The 22,183-nt window shown below is 29.5% G+C and overlaps 2 protein-coding genes across 2 annotated transcripts; both read left to right on the top strand.

Moving 5' to 3' along the window:
• The first annotated feature begins 919 nt into the window (after positions 1–919).
• On the top strand, positions 920–3,413 carry LOC106754234 (ethylene-responsive transcription factor ERF053). The gene has a single exon (XM_014636235.2). It carries the CDS (start codon positions 1,710–1,712, stop codon positions 2,946–2,948), a length of 1,239 nt encoding a protein of 412 aa, XP_014491721.1. The 5' UTR covers positions 920–1,709; the 3' UTR covers positions 2,949–3,413.
• Positions 3,414–18,519: 15,106 nt separating this feature from the next.
• On the top strand, positions 18,520–21,070 carry LOC106754225 (probable polyol transporter 4). The gene is made up of 2 exons (XM_014636226.2): positions 18,520–18,890; positions 19,201–21,070. The coding sequence occupies exons 1-2, from the start codon at positions 18,686–18,688 to the stop codon at positions 20,583–20,585; spliced, it is 1,590 nt and encodes a 529-aa protein (XP_014491712.1). The 5' UTR covers positions 18,520–18,685; the 3' UTR covers positions 20,586–21,070.
• The last annotated feature ends 1,113 nt before the right edge of the window (positions 21,071–22,183 follow it).

Below are 22,183 nucleotides of genomic sequence, written 5' to 3' on the forward strand. Positions count from 1 at the left end.
TTTGGATTAAAATATTTATTTTAATGCTTGTGATAGGTTGCTCATGTAATAATTGTTAAACATGTGGAGGAAAGTTTGTAAAAACATTGCTAATTAGAAAGGAAAATATTTTTTTAATAAATTTATGTGATAATTTTTTTATAATAATTTATATGGTAGTTTATAATTAATCTATTTCAAATATAGAATTAATAAAATAATAACACATAATTTATTGTAAAAAAATTATTAAAAATAATTGTTATTATATCATTATTCAATTAAAAAGGACTAAATTGGAGAGATAATGATAATACACATACTTCAAGCAAGCTGCTTAAGTCACTGAATTAAACTATCAAAAGAAACTAACACTTGTCAGCTTTTTCATATATTTATAGTATTTCTTCTCTTTCATTATCTATATTCTTTGATACTTCTCATAAAAAGACGTTTACTTTCTCTTTGTAAAAGATGAATGGAGTAAGTAAACAATATATTTGTTTTGTTTTACATTAGAAAACTAACACGATGCTGTCTAATCGACCACGTTATTCAAGGTCAGAGTAACCTCCATGAATGTAACAAAAGTTCATGAATCTTTATCTCCAGAAACTATATATATATATATATATAACAAATCACTAGTTATCATTTTTTCTATTCTTGTTTAATGTCTGGACAATGATGAAAAATTTAAAAGAAACTGATAGCATGGTAATGTATACATTGTTATATTTTAAAACAAAGCATCAATTAGTTTAATAGAATTTGGTAAGAACAGTTAATTATTCTATAATATGAAACAAACCGTAATCTCAAAAAAAAAAAATTGTTTTATGCTACTATAATCAACTTGAGCTGAAATTGAAGAAATTTTGAGTATATACTATACTTTATTTAAAAGCATAAATATCTCCAACCCAAAATATCTACTAGCTTTTTTTTATTCTTTTTTCTCATGGTACATGTATCATCCACCTTCACAACATAACAATGTTTCCAAGGACTTTATTTGTAATGAAAGAAATTATATAAAAAGAGTGTAAGAATGAAATTTGTGTAGAAGAAATATCTGAGTCTTGAGGGACAATAACACACAGTTATGCAACTATTTGATTTCAACTTGCTTTTGTTGCAAAGTGTGGAATCTGAGAGTGCGTGGCTGAAAGGTGACGGAAGGTGGTAGAGAATGAAATTAAAGAAAGAGATTGGTGTTCAAGCAAAGACAGAACCGTGTGGGTTCCACTCTAGCCAACTACATGTACTATCATTTTTTCTTAAAATAAAAGTTCGACTTAAACCTCTTTCTCCCTCTCATATAAACCTCTCTCCCAAGCCTATTTTTTCCCTCACAACACAATCTCTCCTGCTTTCACCATCCGGGCTTCTCTTTCTCATCTCACAACTTGCTGTATAAAAATCTCATCACAGCTTTTATCTCTGCTCGCTCTCTCTTCTTTGATCTTGCTTTTTCCACATACAGATACATATTCAAGATGGATAGCTCTAAAGGAAATAACTTTGGCATCAGATTTTGTTTTTCATTTTATCATTGTTAGAACAGAACAAACCCAGATTCTGAAACTCCATCTCAGTTTCCTTACACCCGAGCTTAGATCATTTTCATTTGAATCTTTCTTTCCTGAAAACGTCCATCTTGTGTTAACTTCGTCGAAACAAGTTGTACTTTGGAGAGAGCGAGCAGTGCTGTGTATTTATAAACACTCATGGCTGCAGCGAACGGTGGGAAATTCGATGTGGGAGATGAAACTCACAATTGTTCCCAGAAGGGAAGTGAAAGCGTTGATTGGGAGATTGAAAAGGGAAACGGCGTGGGTTCAAGCTCTCAGAGGCGTCAATGGAAGCCAGTTTTTGATGATACTTCCATTTCACACGATAGACCTCTGAAGAAAATCCGCAGCCCCGACCGCCGTAACACAAACCAATCTTCCTCCTCTTCTTCTTCTTCTTCTGTTACTTTTCAGCCTTCTCCTCTCTCTAACCCTCCTTCATCCTCTTCAAGAATCGTGTTCCCTTTCGCCTTCAACGGTTCCCAATACCCAATGCAATTCCCGCACCAATTTGGAGCCACAAATTCACCCTTCCCTCACCCCTCTTTCCAAAACCCCCAACAGATGATATCATTCGGCTCCCAACAACAAAACCTTCCCTTTCCACCAAACATGGTCCGAGATTCTTCTCTTCCACACCACCACCATCATCAACAGCATCTTCTTCAGCATTGGAGAGACGCTCTGAATCTAAGTCCCAGAGGAATGTTCACCCACTTGGGGCCAGATGGAAGGCCATTGTTTAGGCCTCCAACGCAGCCCATAAACACCACCAAGCTCTACAGAGGAGTGAGACAACGCCATTGGGGAAAATGGGTCGCTGAAATTCGTCTTCCTCGAAACAGAACGCGTCTCTGGTTGGGCACATTTGACACGGCCGAGGATGCCGCCATGGCCTACGACCGCGAAGCCTTCAAACTCCGAGGAGAAAATGCCAGACTCAATTTCCCCGAAATGTTCCTCAACAAGGACAAAAACGAACAAGTTGAAGAAGAACCTTCTTCACCTGTTCAAGACCAGCATGAACAAAAACCCGTTCCTGTAAGCCGTGACATGCCAAGAGAAGAGTCTAACGAGAATGACTCGGGAATTGGATCGAGCGACGCTACTGTGAGTGATGAGGTTCATGCTGCTGCTGCTTCTGCAGAAGGAGGTGACGGGGTTTCTCAGGAACTAGTTTGGGGAGAAATGTCTGCATGGTTCAATGCTATTCCTGCAGCTTGGGGACCTGGTAGCCCTGTTTGGGATGATTTGGATCCCACCAATAATCTTCTTTACCAATCACACGTTCCTTTTTCAAATTCCAATCAGCAAGAGATGAATGATGCCTCTGATGATGCTCAGAGACATGAACACAACACGGGATCAGGTTACTTATGGAAGGATCAGGATTGATTCGAGTTAATTTTCTTCTCCAAGTCGCTTCTTTCTCTGGCTGCATACTCATGATTATCCATTATACATACAGCTTAGGACACTGTGATGATTTCTCACTTACTTCTTCTCACTGGTTGCTGATATTTTTAGCAGTAGCTGTGAACCAACCCTGCCTACAATAGTCCAATATTCATTCTTAGACCATCTCTGCTGTACTAAGGCTCATTGTATTTCAGGGCCTTTCAGCACCCTTCACTGTGTTCTGTTTTTCAACCTTGTTTTTAAGGTTTTTACTTCACTCTTCTGCACTATAATTATTTAGTATTGAATGTAGCAAAGGTAGTTGGTATGACGAGAGTAAGGAGACAGTTTTGTGATTTCCTTCTCTGTTGTTCCATCCGTTATGAGCTATGTTTTTCTGCTCCAAGGATGGATTTATATTATTATTATTATTATTATTATTATTACTTCATTTGTAGCTTGTATGCCATCATGTTATCCCTTTTTTTTTTCTTGGTATATTAAATATCTATCACCATTTTGCAGTATTGCAGTTTGTATGTATCCAACGAGCATGGTTACTTTAGAAGAACTAAAACAGAGAAAATAAGAAGGAAAATATGAAGATACTATAGTTGCCTTGTGGTATAAGTTGAAGAGACTGGTCCTAACTTAATATTGAAAGCAGATAATGTTGACTAACACCAATCCATCTATATGAAGAAAGGATTCCTAGTTCCTATAACTTTGACCACGTAATGATTTTCTTTTTCATAAAGGAATAAATATTTTTCTTTCAAAATTTTGATAATTTTTTTCTCAAATTTTAAAATTAACCTTTTTAATTTAAGAATGCTAATTATTTATATTTAATATATTAGAAAACATTTTAAAATAACATTTAAATTAAAATATATCAAATAATATAAACACTTTAAATATTTAAAATATTGTTTTACATTTGAAAATAATCTAATCAATTAAATTAAAAAAAAAATTACATCTACTTATTTTTAAAATTTAAGAACGAAACTTGTTAAAATTTTACATACAAATTCAAAAACTAAAAGTATAATTATCAAACTCACTCTCATCTTCCCCAAAAACAATTAAGAAGTTTCTTAGAAAATTTAGGTTACATTTTTGGGTGAATATAATAATACGAATGATTAAGTACAAAGTCTGAAAATATCAAACTCGTTCATCATTTAGCATGCGCTCTCTTATAGAGCGAGAACTAGATATTATAACTGCAATATTTTAAAAGAAATAATTATATTATTTTATCTTTTTAATAAGTCATTTATTTTACATTTTGTTTGATATTATGAAAAGTAGTTAGTAAAAGGAAAAATGGCCTTTAACTTTGTGGTCTGGAATAAAAACAAAATATGATATTAACAATTTTTTTTAATAATTTTTTAATAATAAATTATATTATTATTTTATCAATTCATATATTTAAAATAGATCAATCATAAATTATTATAAAAAATTTGTTGAAGAAAATTTTTCAATATTAAAAATTTTCTCTTGTAGCTTTGAGCAAAGAAGATGCAAATGAGGACAAAAGTAAACGCAGACTTTCCACGTTAATTATTGCAACTAATATTTTATTTTCAAAGGATAATTAAGTATGGTTAGCAGAAGTGGGCCCAATCACCGGCCCATGAGATCATAACATTTCTTACTTGCGACGGCACGATAACGATGAGCTTTAACATGATTAATAATGATTTTAATCCAAATCATGTGGTTAATTACACACCATCATCACGATCATATCGATGTACAAGGTAATGATACTAAACGATAAACAAAATATCTTGGAGCAGGAAGCTACTTATGCTAATGACGTAGCTAAACTTAATTAAGCTCACTGTTCATCCCATCTAAACCAAACCTAATCTTTTAATGCTCTTCTCATTTCCTCATTATAAATAAATTATTTAATTAATAAACCTTTCGGAAAGAAAAACGATTTTCTACCTTTCCAACTCTAACATTTTTTTTTATGTAGACCTGTCACTGGTCTTTCTCAAAAAAATATAGAAATGCTTGAAGATAAAAAATAATAAACATTTTCATATTTTTAGGAAGGAAAATTGAATAAGTTGGCTTCTTTATGATTAAAAAATAAAATTTGAAATGATATTATATTTTATTGGATTGCTATTGATTTTTTTTTATAATATATCATATTTTTCTCATAATATATATTACATGGATTTGGTTTGATTATTATATTTTTTGTTATTATTTTTCTTTTTTTAATAACATTTTTATCTGATGATAAATGATTAATATAGTTTGAGAAGTCAATCTAATCTAGATGTTATATATATATATATAATACCTAAAATGAGTTTTATAAAAACAAAATAAAATAAAACTTAATTAATAATTTGGTCATATTTAAGTCCTTAACTCTTTTCGATTTATATGTTTTTTTATTATGTTAAATTCCTATTTTTAAAAAGTTAAATATAAAAATTAAATTACAAATTTAACCATTAAAAAAAAAAGTGATAGACGTAGTAGTTTGTGAGTAGGGTCACCTCATATGTCCTATAGCTAGATCGAAATCGAAGTGACGAAAGAGTTTAAGAAAGACATAGTAGGCAGAGTTCTTAGGGAGGTAGTCTTGAAAATGATGTTTCCATTATATTAGATAAATTTTCCCCTCATGTATGATTTAAGTATGTTTTGTATCTATCTACTTACGTATAGCAATTTGATATGTTACATCATCTATTGCTTCTGCATACTTTGCCAGGATCTCATCAATGCTCAAATTAACTTATTAAGTGAGATAAGGTTAGTTATTTGTAGAGTTCCCACTAGCCAATTAAAACACAGTTACATACATTTTCATCACACAAAAATGAACCCAAAATGTTTGATGAAATGTAATGCAATTAAAAGCAGAGAAAAGAAGTTGAGAGAGGTAGGTGGGGTTCAAATTTAGTTGGTTTTTCTCCAAGTTCCCTTGCCAACAAGCATATAACAAAAATCATATATTTTAAACTGTATCCATCACCAATTTCTTTGGATTCTATATTAATAATACCTTATCCTCATCATAGCCCAAACTTCAAGTAACAAGCAATGTCATCTTCAACGTTAACAACTAATTGAATCCTTGTCTACCAATAACGAACCTTACATGACTTACAACCACAAAACAACTTTGAGAGTTTTTTCAAACCTATTTATGTTCAATTGCTTATTTATATAAAAAAAAAAAACGTTAAAGATTTCATTAAACTATTGTCACAATCATTCCTAAACACCCAAAATAATAAATATACTATTATAGATATGTACTATACAGAGTGTACTGATCAGGCCACAGAAGTCGTTTATGATTTGTCTCATCATGTCGATCGATTCATGATTCGCTACCACGTCGATCGGTCGAAGTAACCGATCGATCCTACGATAACATAGTTAGCAGGTATGTTGGAAAACACTAATGATTAATTAATAGGTTTAATTGTCATATAAAAAAATATACGATATTAATGAGTAATTAACGAGTTTTATTGTCTAAAAATATATTGTATTAATGGATAGCCAATAGGTTTCCCTGTTATGAAGCCTATAAATACAAGATTAATGTTCATGTAAACATATTTTTTTTTTCATAATCATATTAAGACTTTCTTGAGAGACATATCTGACTTGAGTATCGGAGTGTCTTCTAGATCAAAACTAGAAGTAGAGTAGGAAGAATTGAACTATCTGAGTGGAGCTAAGGAAGGACTATCGACTTTGGACCCTCTCAACCGAAACAAGATATTTTATAAGAAGATTAATTAAACGTGAAAATAAGGATAAAGGAAAGCATATTTCCAAATATTTTAATATGAAGTTTAGACTTTAAATGGAGAGTTTAAAGTCGAGTGTTTTTCGTCAAATGTGCATTACATAACTTTTGACTAATTTGATTCAATTACCTTCAAATTCTTTGTAAAGGGTGCTTTATGAGGTTTTTAAGATTCTTTGTAATTTCATATACGATAGACCATTTTATTTCAGAAGGGTTGATAATTTATACTTTATAAAGCAACATCAAATTTTGAAAATGCACTTAATTGATTGGAGAAATATAGTTGCATACTTCATCGTATATAGCATGCAATAATAGAAGTTTGCACTTTGAAGTTTAAAGCTTACAATAGTGATGTACGGTGAATGATTATGAGCAAAACCAATATATTATTTGTCCCTACAAAGAAACCAAATTATTGTCTCAGTACGTAATTATATTGGTTTATTAGAGTAAATATGTACATTGATATCTAATATTGGTTCAAATTATGTACTTATTCATTTTTTATATCATAAAATAATTTGTCTATGTGAGAAATTTCTTTGATTACAATTATAGCTAATGATTTGTCATAAGTGAAAAAAAACTACAATAAAACTAAATATTAGTTTTATTTTATAATTTATAATAGTATATATGAAAGTAAAATATGAATATTTTCATATTATTTGAAGTAATTTATTATTAAATAATATTTTTATAATATTTAACTTTTTATGAAATCAAGAAAATCGCACAACAATAAATTTAATAATGAATATCTTAATATCAAAAGTAATATAAATATGTACACATATTTCAATTTTAAATTCATTAAAAAAATTAAACTTTTAATAAAATCAAAAAACTATTAATGTGTAAACTTTGTTGATAAATTAAAATTATTGATGGATTATCGATAATCAAAAGTTTATCCATAAAATTGTTGTCAATAAATTTTATCGATGGATTTTTTTTTTATCGGTAATTACCGACGGATTTGTCTGTAAGTAATTATCGACGAAAAAATTCGTCGATAATTATTAAAAGAAAAACTCATCGATAAATTTGTCGGTAAATATCGCGATCTGGGTCATTTTCTTTCTTTGCTCACTTTCTTCTTTTGTTCTATTTTTTCGTTTTTATTTATATTTTTACCAATACAGAAGATTGAATACATTAAACGTAGTAATAAACTTTGGTGTTGTCGAACTTAGAGCAAAAGGTGCGGTGGTGGCAATACGCGGTTACACCATTTCCGTGAAAGAGAAAGAATAAGGGCGGCCTGGTTGAACCAAGATAAAGGCGGCCTGACTGAACGGAACGGTGACCTTGCTGAATGGAGATAGAGACAATCTTAATTTGTAACTGCAATGAAGTAAAAAAGAGAAAAAAAATGAAATGAAAGATGGAGAAGTAGGAGAAGAAGAAGCTTCTCATGCAGAAGAAATGTAAAAGATATATATATATATATATATATATATATATATATATAATGACACTATCTCGCGGATAGAGAGAAATAATGGACGGAAAAATTCTCGTTTGTTTTACCAACAAATTTTTTTGTGGGTAATGTATGTCTTATTTACTGATGGATTTTTTCGTGGGTAATGCATGTCACATTTACCGACAAACTTTTCGTTGATAAGTGAAATACGCATTACAGATTTATCAATGAAAAAATTCATCTGTAATGATTCCATCAGTAAATCTAATTTATCGACAAAAATATATCCAATGGTAATTTCAAGATTTTTTAAATATACTAATGTGAATTATAATATTAATTTTAATTTTAATGTTAAATTTACTAATGTTAATTCTAATTATTTAGTTTAAATTGATTTAAATCAAATTTAAATCTTAAATTTAATATTATTCTAACGATATTATGATCTTAATATAATTTTATTCTAGTTTTAATGAAAATTATGTTAAATTATATTAATTTAAGAATTGGTGAATGTAATTTAAAGTATAACTTTGATGTATAGATTATAATATGATGATTATTAGAATATAAGGTTTTAAAGCTATAGGGATTATTTTAGAGTTATTAAAATTAGTTTCTCGTTTCTCACTTCAATAAAGGGATTTTGGTATTTTATTAAAATTGGAAAAATATTATAAAAGAGGAAAAATGTTTTACTTATGTTGACACGTTAAGTTTCTGAAAAGTAAAAGAGAAAAGCAACGTTCTTAGGAAAGAAATAGAAACTGTGACTTTGAGAGAGAAAAACATCCTTGATAATTTCTATATCATCAAAAAAGCATCAAAGAGGAGTAAGAGAAGGAAGAACAATTGATAGGAAAGAAATATACAATAAATCCAAATAAGTTCTCTTCTACTATGTATGTAACAATAGCTAGTATCATGAAAATTCAAGATCCTGTATGTTTTTCATTCAATTGAAAATTAAAGAATTGCTTACAAGTGGTATCAGAGCTAGGTTTTGAATTTTATGATTCTCATGAATGATAATTTTCTCAATTTTTTAAAACCTTAATTTTTGAATTATAAAATTTAGGCATTTTAAATTTTCAGATATTTAATTTTACTATGATATTAATTATTTTTATTGAAATTAAATTCACTCTAATGTGAATTTGATCCAAGTTGTAGCGTTTTATGATATCATTTTATTGATGAAAGAAAAAAATTCATATTCACTGTAACGTGAATTTCATCTCAAAGCCGCAAGTTTTTTTTTTATTTTGTTATTTTATTGTTGCATTAAATCAACTTTAGTGTTGCACGTATGTGAATTTGATTCAGCCGTGGGATTTCATTTTGGCATAAAGCAACTTTATTGTTGTGGCACTATTCTACAGTAAAGCAATTTTACTATTGTGTTTATGTTAAATTTTTAACATTGTTGTGTATTGAATGAAAATCAAAATGTGAATTAAAAGTTTGAAAGTTACATATGCTTTTTAATTAGGAAGTGCATCTACTACTGACACACATGGCATAATGCTTTGTTTTATTAATTATATGTAATTGTTAATTAAACTTAGATGAAGGAAATTCAATTAAGTTTGAATTTTGAATGAGTTATAATTTTAATCAAAATTAAAAGTTTTAGTAATTTTCTTGTTCTTTTAAATTGTTCATGTTATGGTGTTTTGAATCCAAAACAATGTTAGGAGATTGTAGATGTATTATTTTGAAATTTCATTAAAGTGTGTATTTATCGTGTGTATCATTATGTGGTCAATTTCTAAAGAAGAATTATAAAAATTATTCATAATATAAAGGATGTTAAATTTATGAATATATAGTAATTAGTCATTATTATAAGGATGTTATAGATTATCCAAAGGTGAATCATTGTTTATAATTGATGACATTAAAGTGAAACATTCCATATACTTAGTAAATATGTTTGTATATCCAGAGATAGCATACATATAAACTTAAGTATGATTGATTGTTTATTAAAGTATATTCATTTTAGTTTCTTAATTGTATGGAATTTGTCAGTTTAAGAATCACCCAAAGGTGAACTTAAATGAATGACTTAAATTATTACCTATAAGTTTAAATGAAGCAAATATTATTGAAGTGCCTATGGCGGTTGGATTTTGGAGCTACCACTCATGTTTCTAATATTATGCAGGGATTCCATTCAATCCAGCCCATAAAAGGAATTGAAATATATTTATATATGGGGAACAAAATGAAGACACGGATAAAAGGAATTGGAATTTACAGATTGATTCTAGACACGAGTTATTGTCTGAATCTTGAAAAGTGTCTCTATGTTCCTGGTTATGCTAGGAATTTGATTTTTGTTGCAAAGTTGGATTATTTAGGTGTTAACTTTAGGATTGAAAATGGTACTTTTCATTTGTATAAAATATCGTACTATTATGGTTCTGGTACATTATTAGATGGTTTATATCGTTTAAATCTTGATGTTAATTTTTTTGAATCCCTCTTTAATGTTGAACATATTGTTGATAGAAATTGTAGTGCAGGAAATGAATGTTTCGATTTCTTATGGCATAAAAGATTGAGTCACATATCCAAAGAAAGGATGTTGAGGTTAGTGAAAAATGAAATTTTACCTCAATTGGATTTTGATAACTGAGATGTATGTATTGATTTTATTAAGGGTAAACAAACAAAACACATATCAAAATATCCCGCCACAAGAAGTAGTCAACTTCTTTAGTTAATACACACTGATATTTGTAGTCCTTTTGACATTAAATCTCGGAGTGGTGAAAAATATTTTATCTCCTTTATCGATGACTTCTCACGTTATTGTTATATATATATCTATTACATGAAAAATCTCAATCAGTGAACGTCCTTGAGGTGTTCATAAATGAGGTGGAAAGGCAATTAGATAGAAAAGTAAAAGTGGTGACATTTGATAGAGGTGGTGAATATTATGGTAAAATTGATGAGAGTGGACAATGTGCAAGTCCATTTGCAAAGTATCTTAAAAGTCGGGGTATATATGCACAGTATACAATGTCTGGTACACCACAACAAAATGGTGTAACAGAAAGGCGGAATCGTACTCTTATGGATATGGTTAGGAGTATGTTAAGTCATAGTAATATTCCTTTATTTTTGTGGATTTATTCATTAAAGACTGTTGTATATCTGCTTAACAAGGTTCCTAGCAAAGCAGTTTCTAAAACTCCTTATGAACTATGGACGAGAAGGAAACCCAGTTTAAGACATCTTCATGTTTGGGGTTGTCCAGTAGAAGTAAGGTTATACAATCCACATGAAAAGAAGCTTCATGTAAGAACCATTAGTGGTTACTTCATCGGTTAACCTGAAAAATCAAAGGATATAGATTTTATTGCCCTAACCATAGTACAAGAATAGTTGAGTCTGGAAATGCTCAGTTCATTGAAAATGGTCAATTTAGTGGGAGTGAGGAATCACAAATAGTGGACATTGAAGAGCATATTGATAGTGTTTTTACATATAATGTCTCTTCTGAAGTTGTTATACCTCTTGCTATATCACAGTCACACAACAAGCAGAGACAACAAGTTAATGTTCCAATCCCATAAAATGAACATATAAATGTTGAGATTGACAATGAGCAAGTCACAAATGAACAAGTCATAAATAAGCAATTGATAGAGGAACCACAAGAAGCAGCATTAAGAAGGTCTGTAAGGCAGAAAAAACCTGCTATTTTAGATGATTATGTGGTTTACTCTGTTGAACATGAATGTGACTTAAGCATTGATGAGGATCCAGTCTCTTTTAGACAAGCCATGGAAAGTAATAATTCAGAGAATTGGTTGAATGCTATGAAAGAAGAATTGAAATCAATGGATGACAATAAAGTATGGGATCTACTTGAATTGCCTAAGGGATCAAAAAGAGTCGGTTAAATGGGTCTTTAAGACGAAACATGACTTAAAAGGCAATATTGAAAGGTATAAAGTTAGATTAGTCGCCAAAGGTTTCACTCAAAAGGATGGCATTGACTACAAAGAGACCTTCTATCCTGGAGTAGTTCCAATTCAAAAAGGGGACAAGTTTAGTCAAATGCAATGTCCCAAGAATGATTTGGAACGAAAGGCTATGGAGGCCATTCCTTATGCGTCAGTGGTTGGGAGTTTGATGTATGCTCAAACTTGTACTCGACCAGATATCAGTTTTGCTGTTGGAATGTTAGGCCGATATCAAAGTAATCTTGGAATGGATCACTGGAAAGTTGCAAAGAATTTCTTAGGTACTTACAAGATACCAAAGAATACATGCTCACTTACAGAAAATCAGATCATCTCGAAGTGATTGGCTACTCGGATTCAGACTATGCTGGATGTGTGGATTCGAGAAAATCCACATTTGGGTATGTTTATCTATTAGCTGGACGAGCAATTTCTTGGAAAAGTGTAAAACAATCAGTCATTGCTACTTCCACCATGGAGGCTGAATTAGTGGCATGCTTTGAGGCCATGGTTCATGTTTTGTGGTTGCGGAACTTTGTACTGAGGCTTTGCATTATTGACAGTATTATTAGGCCAATAAAGATTTATTTTGATAATGCCACAACGTCTTCTTTTCTCAAAATGACAAGTACTCAAAGGGTGTTAAACACGTGGATTTGAAATACTTGTCGGTCAAAGAAGAAGTGCAGAAACATAGATTGTTAATTTAGTATATTGGTACTGATTTAATGATAGCAGATTCGTTAACTAAAGGACTACCGCCCAAAACTTTTTTGGCCATGTTGAAAGTATGGACATTATGGATAAGTCAATATTAACATGATGATGTTATCTATCTATATGGATATGTATAGTTATATGCGTGTACTATCATGATACTTGTGAATTCGATTAGTTATGTTTCTCTTTATTCTATTGTTATCCACATTAAGTTATATACATGTATTTTGATTGTGGTAACATGTTATATCTCTTTTAGAGACATGAAAGTTATAAGATTGATTAAAGTTATGTTGAGTTGGTTTGATTATGTGATACATGGAAGGAATCTTGTCGTTCATGACTTTTGCCCGCCATGATCCGATCATTTTAATTCATATAAGAATGATGACTTGATAATTCTAATGAATGGTGCGCACTTAAAGTTTATTTTAGATCTTTAAGTCATCACATGAACCAAGTGGGAGAATGTTAAATTATATTAATTTAAGAATTGCTTCATGTAATTTAAAGTATAGCTTTGATGAACAGATTCTAATGTGATGGTTATTAGAATATAAGGTATTAAAGTTATAGTTATTATTTTAGAGTTATTAAAATTAATCTCTCACTTCTCACTTCAATAAAGGGCATTTTGATATTTTATTAAAGTTGGAAAAATATCATAAAAGAGGAAAAATGTTTTACTTCTGCTGACACGTTAAGTTTCTGAAAAGTAAAAGAGAAAAACAACATTCTCAGGAAAGAAATAGAAACTGTGACTTTGACAGAGAAAAATATCATTGATAATTTTTATATCATCAAGAAAGCATAAAAAATGAGTAAGAGAAGGGAGAACAATTGACAAGAAAAAAATATACAATAGATCCAGGTAAGTTTTCTTCTACTATATATGTAAAAATAGTGAGTATCATAAAAATTCAAAATCCTGTATGTTTTTCATTCAATTGAAAATTAAAGAATTGCTTACATAGTTAATTCATCAACTAAGATTTAATTGAAAATTAAAGAATTGCTTACATAGTTAATTCATCAACTGATATAATATTCACTTTACTAATTACAAAAATAGTACAATACACTTAAGCTCATTTTATTCATTAATATAAAATAGTCCTTTTGCACTGATAAAGATAAAATGATATAAATAGAAGCATTTAGAGGAAATTTTTATATCAACGTAACTTTATTCTTAAAAATGATATTTTAGGGTAGTTATGATTTAGTTTTTATTAATTTTAAATTATAGTAATTTTTATTGTTAATTAATTTATTATGATTATATTATTTGCTTCAGATTATTTTTTCCATTGTATATTTTATTACTAATCTTGTGCAATCTCATAAATATTTCAAGTCAAATATAAAATAAAATAATATAGTTAAGTATATGTCATCTATTTTTATCATATTGTTTGTATATCTTAAAATACAAAAACAAATCTTTCTTATTTAAGAAAGAAGGTGAAGTATTAATTTAAGAAGTATTATAAAAAATGAAATTTATATAAATATTTATAATTTGAAGCTCTAAAAATGCTAATAAAAGTAATATTTCAAAATAAGTTATAAACTGCTAAAAGTACTATTTACTAAATATTGTTTATAATAACGTAGAAAAATTCCCAGTTAATTAAGAAACTAAAAATTAACTGCATTGAGTTAATATACGTAGAATATAAGAACGAGAAGTTCAATAGTTCTTTAATGAAATTTAGGAACTAAACTCGCAAATTTTATGTTTCTTCACCTTTTTTCATGTTACCTACTCATCTATACATGTTCATATATATATATATATATATATATATATATATATATATATATATATATGGGATTTGCTAATGTCTGTTTTTTAGTTGGTATATTTTAGCAATGTGTACCGGGTTATAGTAGACAAAAATAGTTTCATATGTCGTGGATTCTAAGTTTTAAAGTCAAGGATATTTGAACAATTTTCATTCTCAAAACTAAAAAAAAAAAAAAAAATCTCAAACCCTTACTCACCTCCCTCATTCCTCTGAGCCATTTCTCTTTCATCTCTCTCACTCCAACATTTTCTCTATCATCCTATGGTAGATCTGAAAAAAAAAATTAGAAATACTCGTCGTTAAACAATTTACCTTTGTAAAGAGTTAAGTCATGGACATATTCGCATTCAGGCAAAGGTTCGTTCAAGATCTCTTCAAATTCATCATCTTCACTAACCTCTCTAGTTTCATCATCTGCAGATGTTGAATCATCATCTCTTAACAACCCTCCAGGTCAATTACCAATTTTTTCTGATGTCATTGTACTTGCAAAAATTAGATAAAATTAGATGAGACAAAAATTATAAAATGAAAACTCATTATAAAATCATTTTTTGTAAATTGTTTAACAACGAGTGTTTCTGATTTTTTTCAGCTCAATTATCAATTCCTTTAATGTCATTATGCCTGTGAAAATAGATAAAATTAGATAAGACAAAAATTATAAAATGAAAACTGATTATAAAATTATTTTTTTTGTAAGAAATTGTTTAACAGACAGTGTTTCTGATTTTTATTTTTTTTAATTGGGACTACGTTAGAGATGAAAATTATTTAAATACCCTTTAAAACTTAGAATCCATATTATGAGGGTATTTTTTCTTACTATAACCCGGTACAATGTACCAACTGAAAACAGGCGCACATTAGCAAGGGTTTAGTAATTTACATAAGTTATAGTTGATACATCTTACCAAAGTATACCAAATTTTAGGTTACAAAAAAGTTCCTGTTAAAAAAAACAACTTTAAATTCAAGGGTATTTTAATAATTTTAAAATTTAATTTAAAATAAAAAATAAAATGTACATCCTGATTGGTCCACATGTATTGAGTAGTTACTACCTTTTATTTTATTTTTTATTTTAAAAAACAACTACCTTTTAAAAAAGGGTTAAATATGTTTTTCGTCCCTCAACTATTGGCCGTTTTTGTGTTTAGTCCCTCTTTCAAACTATAGTACAATTTAGTCTTTTAACTTTAGAAAACTCTGGTTTTAGTCCTTTTTACCAAATTTTTTTAACTTTATTTGTTGTTTCAAACGCGTTTCTCAGTTAACATTGAAGCAAAAATGTGTCAAACAGTGTAAAGAATCCAAATGCTATAATGTAACGTGCTTGAAACAACAAATAAAGTTTAAAAAATTTGATAAAAAAGACTAAAACCATAGTTTTCTAAAGTTGAAGGACTACATTGTACTATAATTTGAAATATGGACTAAACACAAAAACGACCCATAGTTGGGGGACGAAAAACATATTTAACCCTTTAAAAAATATATAATAAAAAGTAATAACTTCCTAAATAACTACCTTTTATATTTTTATTTTAAACTAAATTTTAAAATTATTAAATTACCCTTAGATTTAAAGTTGGTTTTTTCTAATAAAGACTTTTTTTGTAACCTAAAACTTGGTACACTTTACTAAGATGTATTAACTAAAAAGTTTAGCAATATATATATATATATATATATATATATATATATATATATATATATATATATATATATATATATATATATATATATATATTTAAATTGGTATGAAATTATTAAAAGTTTTTCAAAAATATTTGATAATATCTTTACGTAAATGATATGTTATGTTTGATTTATCATAAATATAATTTAAGAAGTATTTTTCTTAATTATAAATTTTTCATAAATTTCATATTTTAGATCATTGTTTTTTATTTAATTAGACTATTGTCACTAAAAGCCAATGTAAATAATTTAGTATAATCTAAACCAAAATATTTAAAAAAAAAAAACAATTGGTAATTTGTCATGTGGACAGTAATAAAAGTAAATAATTGAGTAAATATTTAAATTGATTTTTGGAAGATCGAGACTTTAATAAATATATTGTTAATAAAATTTTCATACAATGAGTCTTTGAATTATAATTTTATTTACATGTTAGTTCCATTTCTAATCAAATTGTTTAACAATTAAATAATAGATGATAATTGATAGTTTATTCTTATCTAATACCACGTTCTCTCAGAAATCAAAGTATAATTTGGTTTAATTATAAAATGAATTTCTTCACGTATTTTTAATTCCCCAAAACTTTTTAATATCAATATGTGTAATGGTGAGTTGGTTTGTTGTAGATAGTCGACTGTGGGTGACATTATTTATAAATTATTCATTTATTTGTCTATATTTATGTATAATGAGAAATTGAAATTTGATAAATTGTTGAGAGTTTGATTAGGAGTATATTAATGTAATTTAATGTGTAGTTTAATCGTATGTTGATTTCATATTGGTTTTCAAACTAAACTTTGTGTTGTATCAGAGGAGGAAGGTTTGTTAGCAACGATGCAAGGCGATAAAGCATATAAAACATACTTTAGGTCTAAAAAATTTTTAGTAATAATATTATTTTATTAAATTAATTATAAAATTATATTTAAAAAAAAAGTCTAAAGGAAACTTTTTAGTACTGATATACTTTTATTAAATTAATTATAAAATTAAGTTTAAGTAAAAGGAAGTTAAAATGGTTTTTAGTATTAATATATTTCTATTAAATTATTATAATATTAGTTTGAAAATGAAATTTAATTAAATTAAACTTTATTGATATTAAAAATTATATTTAATGAGTTAAAATCTTTTTACAACAAATTATAATTTTGTTTAAGAAAAAGTATGATTAGTTATCATTATTTTTTTTTGAATCAATTTTAACTTTTATTTTTTATTTTTATATGACTTCTAATTTACTGATTTTATTCCTTGTCTTTTTTTTTTGTTTTTTTTTTATATTGTGGAGTTTTTCTTTTCAAGATTTTGACAAATTTTATTACTTGATTTCATGTTGTTTGTAATTTTTTATCTTTATTTGTAATTGGTTCATTTCTTTTTTATTTTATTGTTGTTTCTATTCTATTTATTGAATTTATATTGGGATTAAAAATGTGTTTTTTTGTCTGGTTTTGTTTTTTTAGTATTTCTCTACTTATGAGTTTCAGATAAAGATGAAATCTCTAATAAAATATATGATGAATATAAGTTGGTGAACGTTAAATGAAATTAATTATGACAATAGTTAATACAGATAATTTTGAATAAAAAAAACTTGAAAAATAAATTTTAAATAAAAGATCTCATTTTTAAGTTTGTTTTAAGTTTTTTAAATTCTTGAGTTGCCCCTACAACATTGTTTCTCTGTTAAACAATAATCGAGTTTTGTGTGTAGAGAAAATTGGACAAGAACTACATTAATATTTAATAAAGAAAACAGAGTGATGAACATTGAGCCTAATGTGTGACTGATTATGTAAGTATTTTAACAGATTTTGATACTATGTTTCAATTTTAAAGTAGATCATACGGAATCTTGCAAAATGAGATGACAGTTCTCATCTTTTTTACATCATGCTCTTTGTCTAAACTCACTGTAATGTAATGTTGTTGTTTTTCTAATAATTCAATTATGAATATTATATTTTATTTACAGTAATTGAATATAGCATATTGATGTAGCTAATGGTTATTAATGATTTTAAGATGTTGCATTAAACTATGATAAAAGTGGAAGGTCTCACGTGGAAGCAAATAAAATATGGAATTAGGCAGAGCGATTGTTTTTTCTTCCATGACATAAAAAGTGCCCCCACTTGGTTGTCCTTTGCATACTTTAAGGTCAATCTTCATTTCCATGCCATGGTTTTGGTAATCTCATAAGTTAGATCCAACTTCAATTTCAGATTTCTGCAAGTTGCAAAGAATCAAGAGATAGTATGGGGTTCCAACAACATGGGAATAGTGAACTGGGGTTGTCTGCAATTGCTTTGGGATCAAAGAACGAGTACAAGAGGATGCATTCCGACCTTCCAGAGGGAGACGATGATGTTTTGCAACAGGAAGCAAGGAGGAACAGTACCAGGAAATATGTTATAGCATGTGCCACCTTTGCTTCTCTCAATAATGTCCTTCTCGGCTATGGTATGCTTGATTCGCTTAGTCTCTTAACTTTTTCTGCGATTCATCAAAGAACTTCCAACATTTTCAGCTTAGGACTTGAGAGTACTGATTTTTGGTGCTCTTTTCAAACAAATACCCAAATGAAAAATGTTACTTTTTTTGCACTATACACCGATCAGAATATCATCAGTATTGTTTTCTTCAGGTTAAGCATTAACAAATTTATTGTAGATAGCAATCTATGATTAAATAACAGTAAATTTGCAGTACAGAAAGATTTGTTAAGAAATATTTATATGAATTACTCTTGCTGTCAACTGTCAACTGTCAGATGTTGGTGTGATGAGTGGAGCAGTTATATTTATAAAAGAAGATCTGAAGATATCAGAGGTGAAGGAGGAGTTTTTAATTGGTATATTGAGCGTTATTTCTCTACTTGGAAGTTTAGGTGGTGGAAGAACTTCAGATATTATTGGTAGGAAATGGACAATGGCCGTAGCTGCAGTGATTTTTCAAATGGGTTCACTGATAATGACTCTTGCTCCTTCATTTTCAATACTAATGGTTGGAAGATTTTTAGCTGGCGTTGGTATAGGATTTGGAGGCTTGATTGCCCCTATATACATTGCAGAGATATCACCAAACACCACCAGAGGCTTTCTCACAACCTTCCCAGAGATTTTCATCAATCTAGGAATTTTGCTTGGCTATGTATCAAATTATGCTTTTTCAGGCTTCTCAGCACACATAAACTGGAGGATAATGCTTGCTGTGGGGATTTTGCCCTCAGTTTTCATTGGCTTTGCACTTTTCATCATTCCCGAGTCACCAAGGTGGTTGGTAATGCAGAACCGGATTGAAGAAGCAAGATCAGTGCTTCTGAAAACAAATGAAAGTGACAGAGAAGTGGAGGAGAGGCTTGCAGAAATACAGCAGGCAGCTGGTTTGGCCAATGGTGAACACTATGAAGAGAAACCTGTGTGGTATGAACTGTTGTTTCCTTCTCCTTCCCTTCGCAGAATGATGATCACAGGAATTGGGATTCAATGTTTTCAGCAGATTTCTGGAATTGATGCAACTGTGTATTACAGTCCTGAGATTTTCAAAGCAGCTGGGATTGAGGATAATGCAAAACTCCTAGCTGCTACTGTTGCTGTAGGTGTGACAAAGACAGTTTTTATATTGGTAGCAATTGTTCTTATTGACAAAAAAGGAAGAAGGCCACTACTCTTTGTAAGCACAATTGGGATGACAATTTGTTTGTTTAGCATAGGGGTTAGTCTTTCTTTGTTTCCAAAAGGATCATTTGTAATTGCATTGGCAATTGTACTTGTTTGTGGGAATGTGGCTTTCTTTTCTGTTGGATTAGGCCCTGTGTGTTGGGTTTTGACATCTGAAATCTTCCCTTTAAGGGTGCGTGCTCAAGCATCTTCACTTGGGGCTGTGGGAAATAGGGTGTGTAGTGGTTTTGTGGCAATGTCTTTCCTTTCTGTTTCGCGTGCAATTACAGTGGGTGGAGCATTCTTTCTGTTTGCTGCTATTTCTTCTCTTGCCATTGTGTTTGTCTACGTGCTTGTTCCTGAGACCAAAGGGAAGTCATTGGAGCAGATAGAGCTCATGTTTAAGAATGAACATAAGAGGCAAGGAAGTGAAATAGAGTTAGGAGATGTTGAAGTTCAGCAGCTTGTGCAGGACAAAACAGTTTTGACAGATTAATTTATTAGCTCATGTTTTCATATTCATGATCTTTCTACATCCACAGATTTCAGATCTATCAGTAAGGGACAGAAGATAATATGATACGAAATTCCACTCTAACTATCTTTTCTCAGTTGTACCATCGTTAATCTTGTTATACGTGGAAAGAGAATTTTGATCAATGCAGTTCCAAACCATCATTGTTTATTATTTGAATGAATCTGATTGAGATGGAAATTCTATTCACATATTGTTGTTGGAAAATCTGGTAGGCCTAACTCTTGTAAAGTAATCCCATAGGTTTGTAAGACGAGGTTTGCACCTCACTTATATATTATAATTTCGTTTTATTTTTAGTTGACGTGAGATTTCAACATTTCAAAATGTAATTCATCTTCATAATGTGCCCAAGATGGAACATTTTTGTTGTTTTTTGTTTGGAAAACCATATGCCTTGATGTATGAATTTCTGATGGTGGAATATACTGGTCGATTGTTGTCACACCAATCATACAATTTGCATATATTCATTTCTGATTTCAAATATGTAAAAGAAAAAGAATTTAAGTTTTTAAGGTTAACGAAGAGGTCCATGTGATGTAGGACTTTTTATAAATCTCTCGATTTAATGGTTAGACAGACTTTTTTGTTGGTCTACAAAAGAAACTTAGGTGAAGATTTAAAGCAAGCCTCATTTTTTTTTTTCTTTTAAGCAGAAAATACGGTTTTTCTTGTAGAGTTATCCTAGTGCTTGTATTCTCTCGTTAAGAGAGGGTTTTATTGTACCTTGAAAGGGGTCTTGCAACACGGACACTGATAGGTGCTACTTATTGAATGGGATGTTACTTTATCAGCTTACATCAATTGTTTCTTCTTGATTCATGGTGAGATTTGAACTTCGAGTTTATAAGTAATTTTGGTCTAATATACTACAAGTCACCCCTCAGCATTTCCCAGAATTAACTTGTGTTTGAACGAAGAATTTCAACAATTTCAAAAAAAATTGAAATACATTATATTTGAATTATTTAAAATTGAATTCTCTTTTACTTCTTAAATAGTTTGTTTAGATGCATTAATAGAATATCTTAAATTTCAATTTTCTTGTTTGGATAAAACAATTTAAATTTTATTTTAAGACAATTTCAACTCTATTCTTAAGTTCGAGTTACGCTAGCTCGATCTTTGATTTCAGATGATTTGTCTTGACTTTTAGTTTAGGTTGATTCCAGAAGATTCGATCTTGATTGACTAGGCCTGACCTTTAGCTTAAGTTAATTTGTCTCAACTTTAAACTATAATCCATTGATTTCAATCTTTAGTTCAAGCCGACTTAGCTCAACCTTTAACACGAGCAAACATGGCTTGAACTTTTCCACACTAGTCCACTTAGCTAGACCTTTGGCCCGGGACGACCAGGCTCGATTTCTAGCATAGGTCAACCCTACTAGACTTTTTGTTTGAGTCAACATTACTCAACCTCCAGCCTCGTTGATTCATCCTAACATTTATCCCGATCGGCTCGTCTTGACCATGGATTTGACTTACTCGACTCGACCTTTAATTTATGCCAAATTGGTTTGATCTTCTATTTATGCAAATTAGCTTAACTTTTA

Source organism: Vigna radiata, unplaced genomic scaffold, assembly GCF_000741045.1.
Source record: "Vigna radiata var. radiata cultivar VC1973A unplaced genomic scaffold, Vradiata_ver6 scaffold_86, whole genome shotgun sequence".
NCBI lineage: Eukaryota > Viridiplantae > Streptophyta > Magnoliopsida > Fabales > Fabaceae > Vigna > Vigna radiata.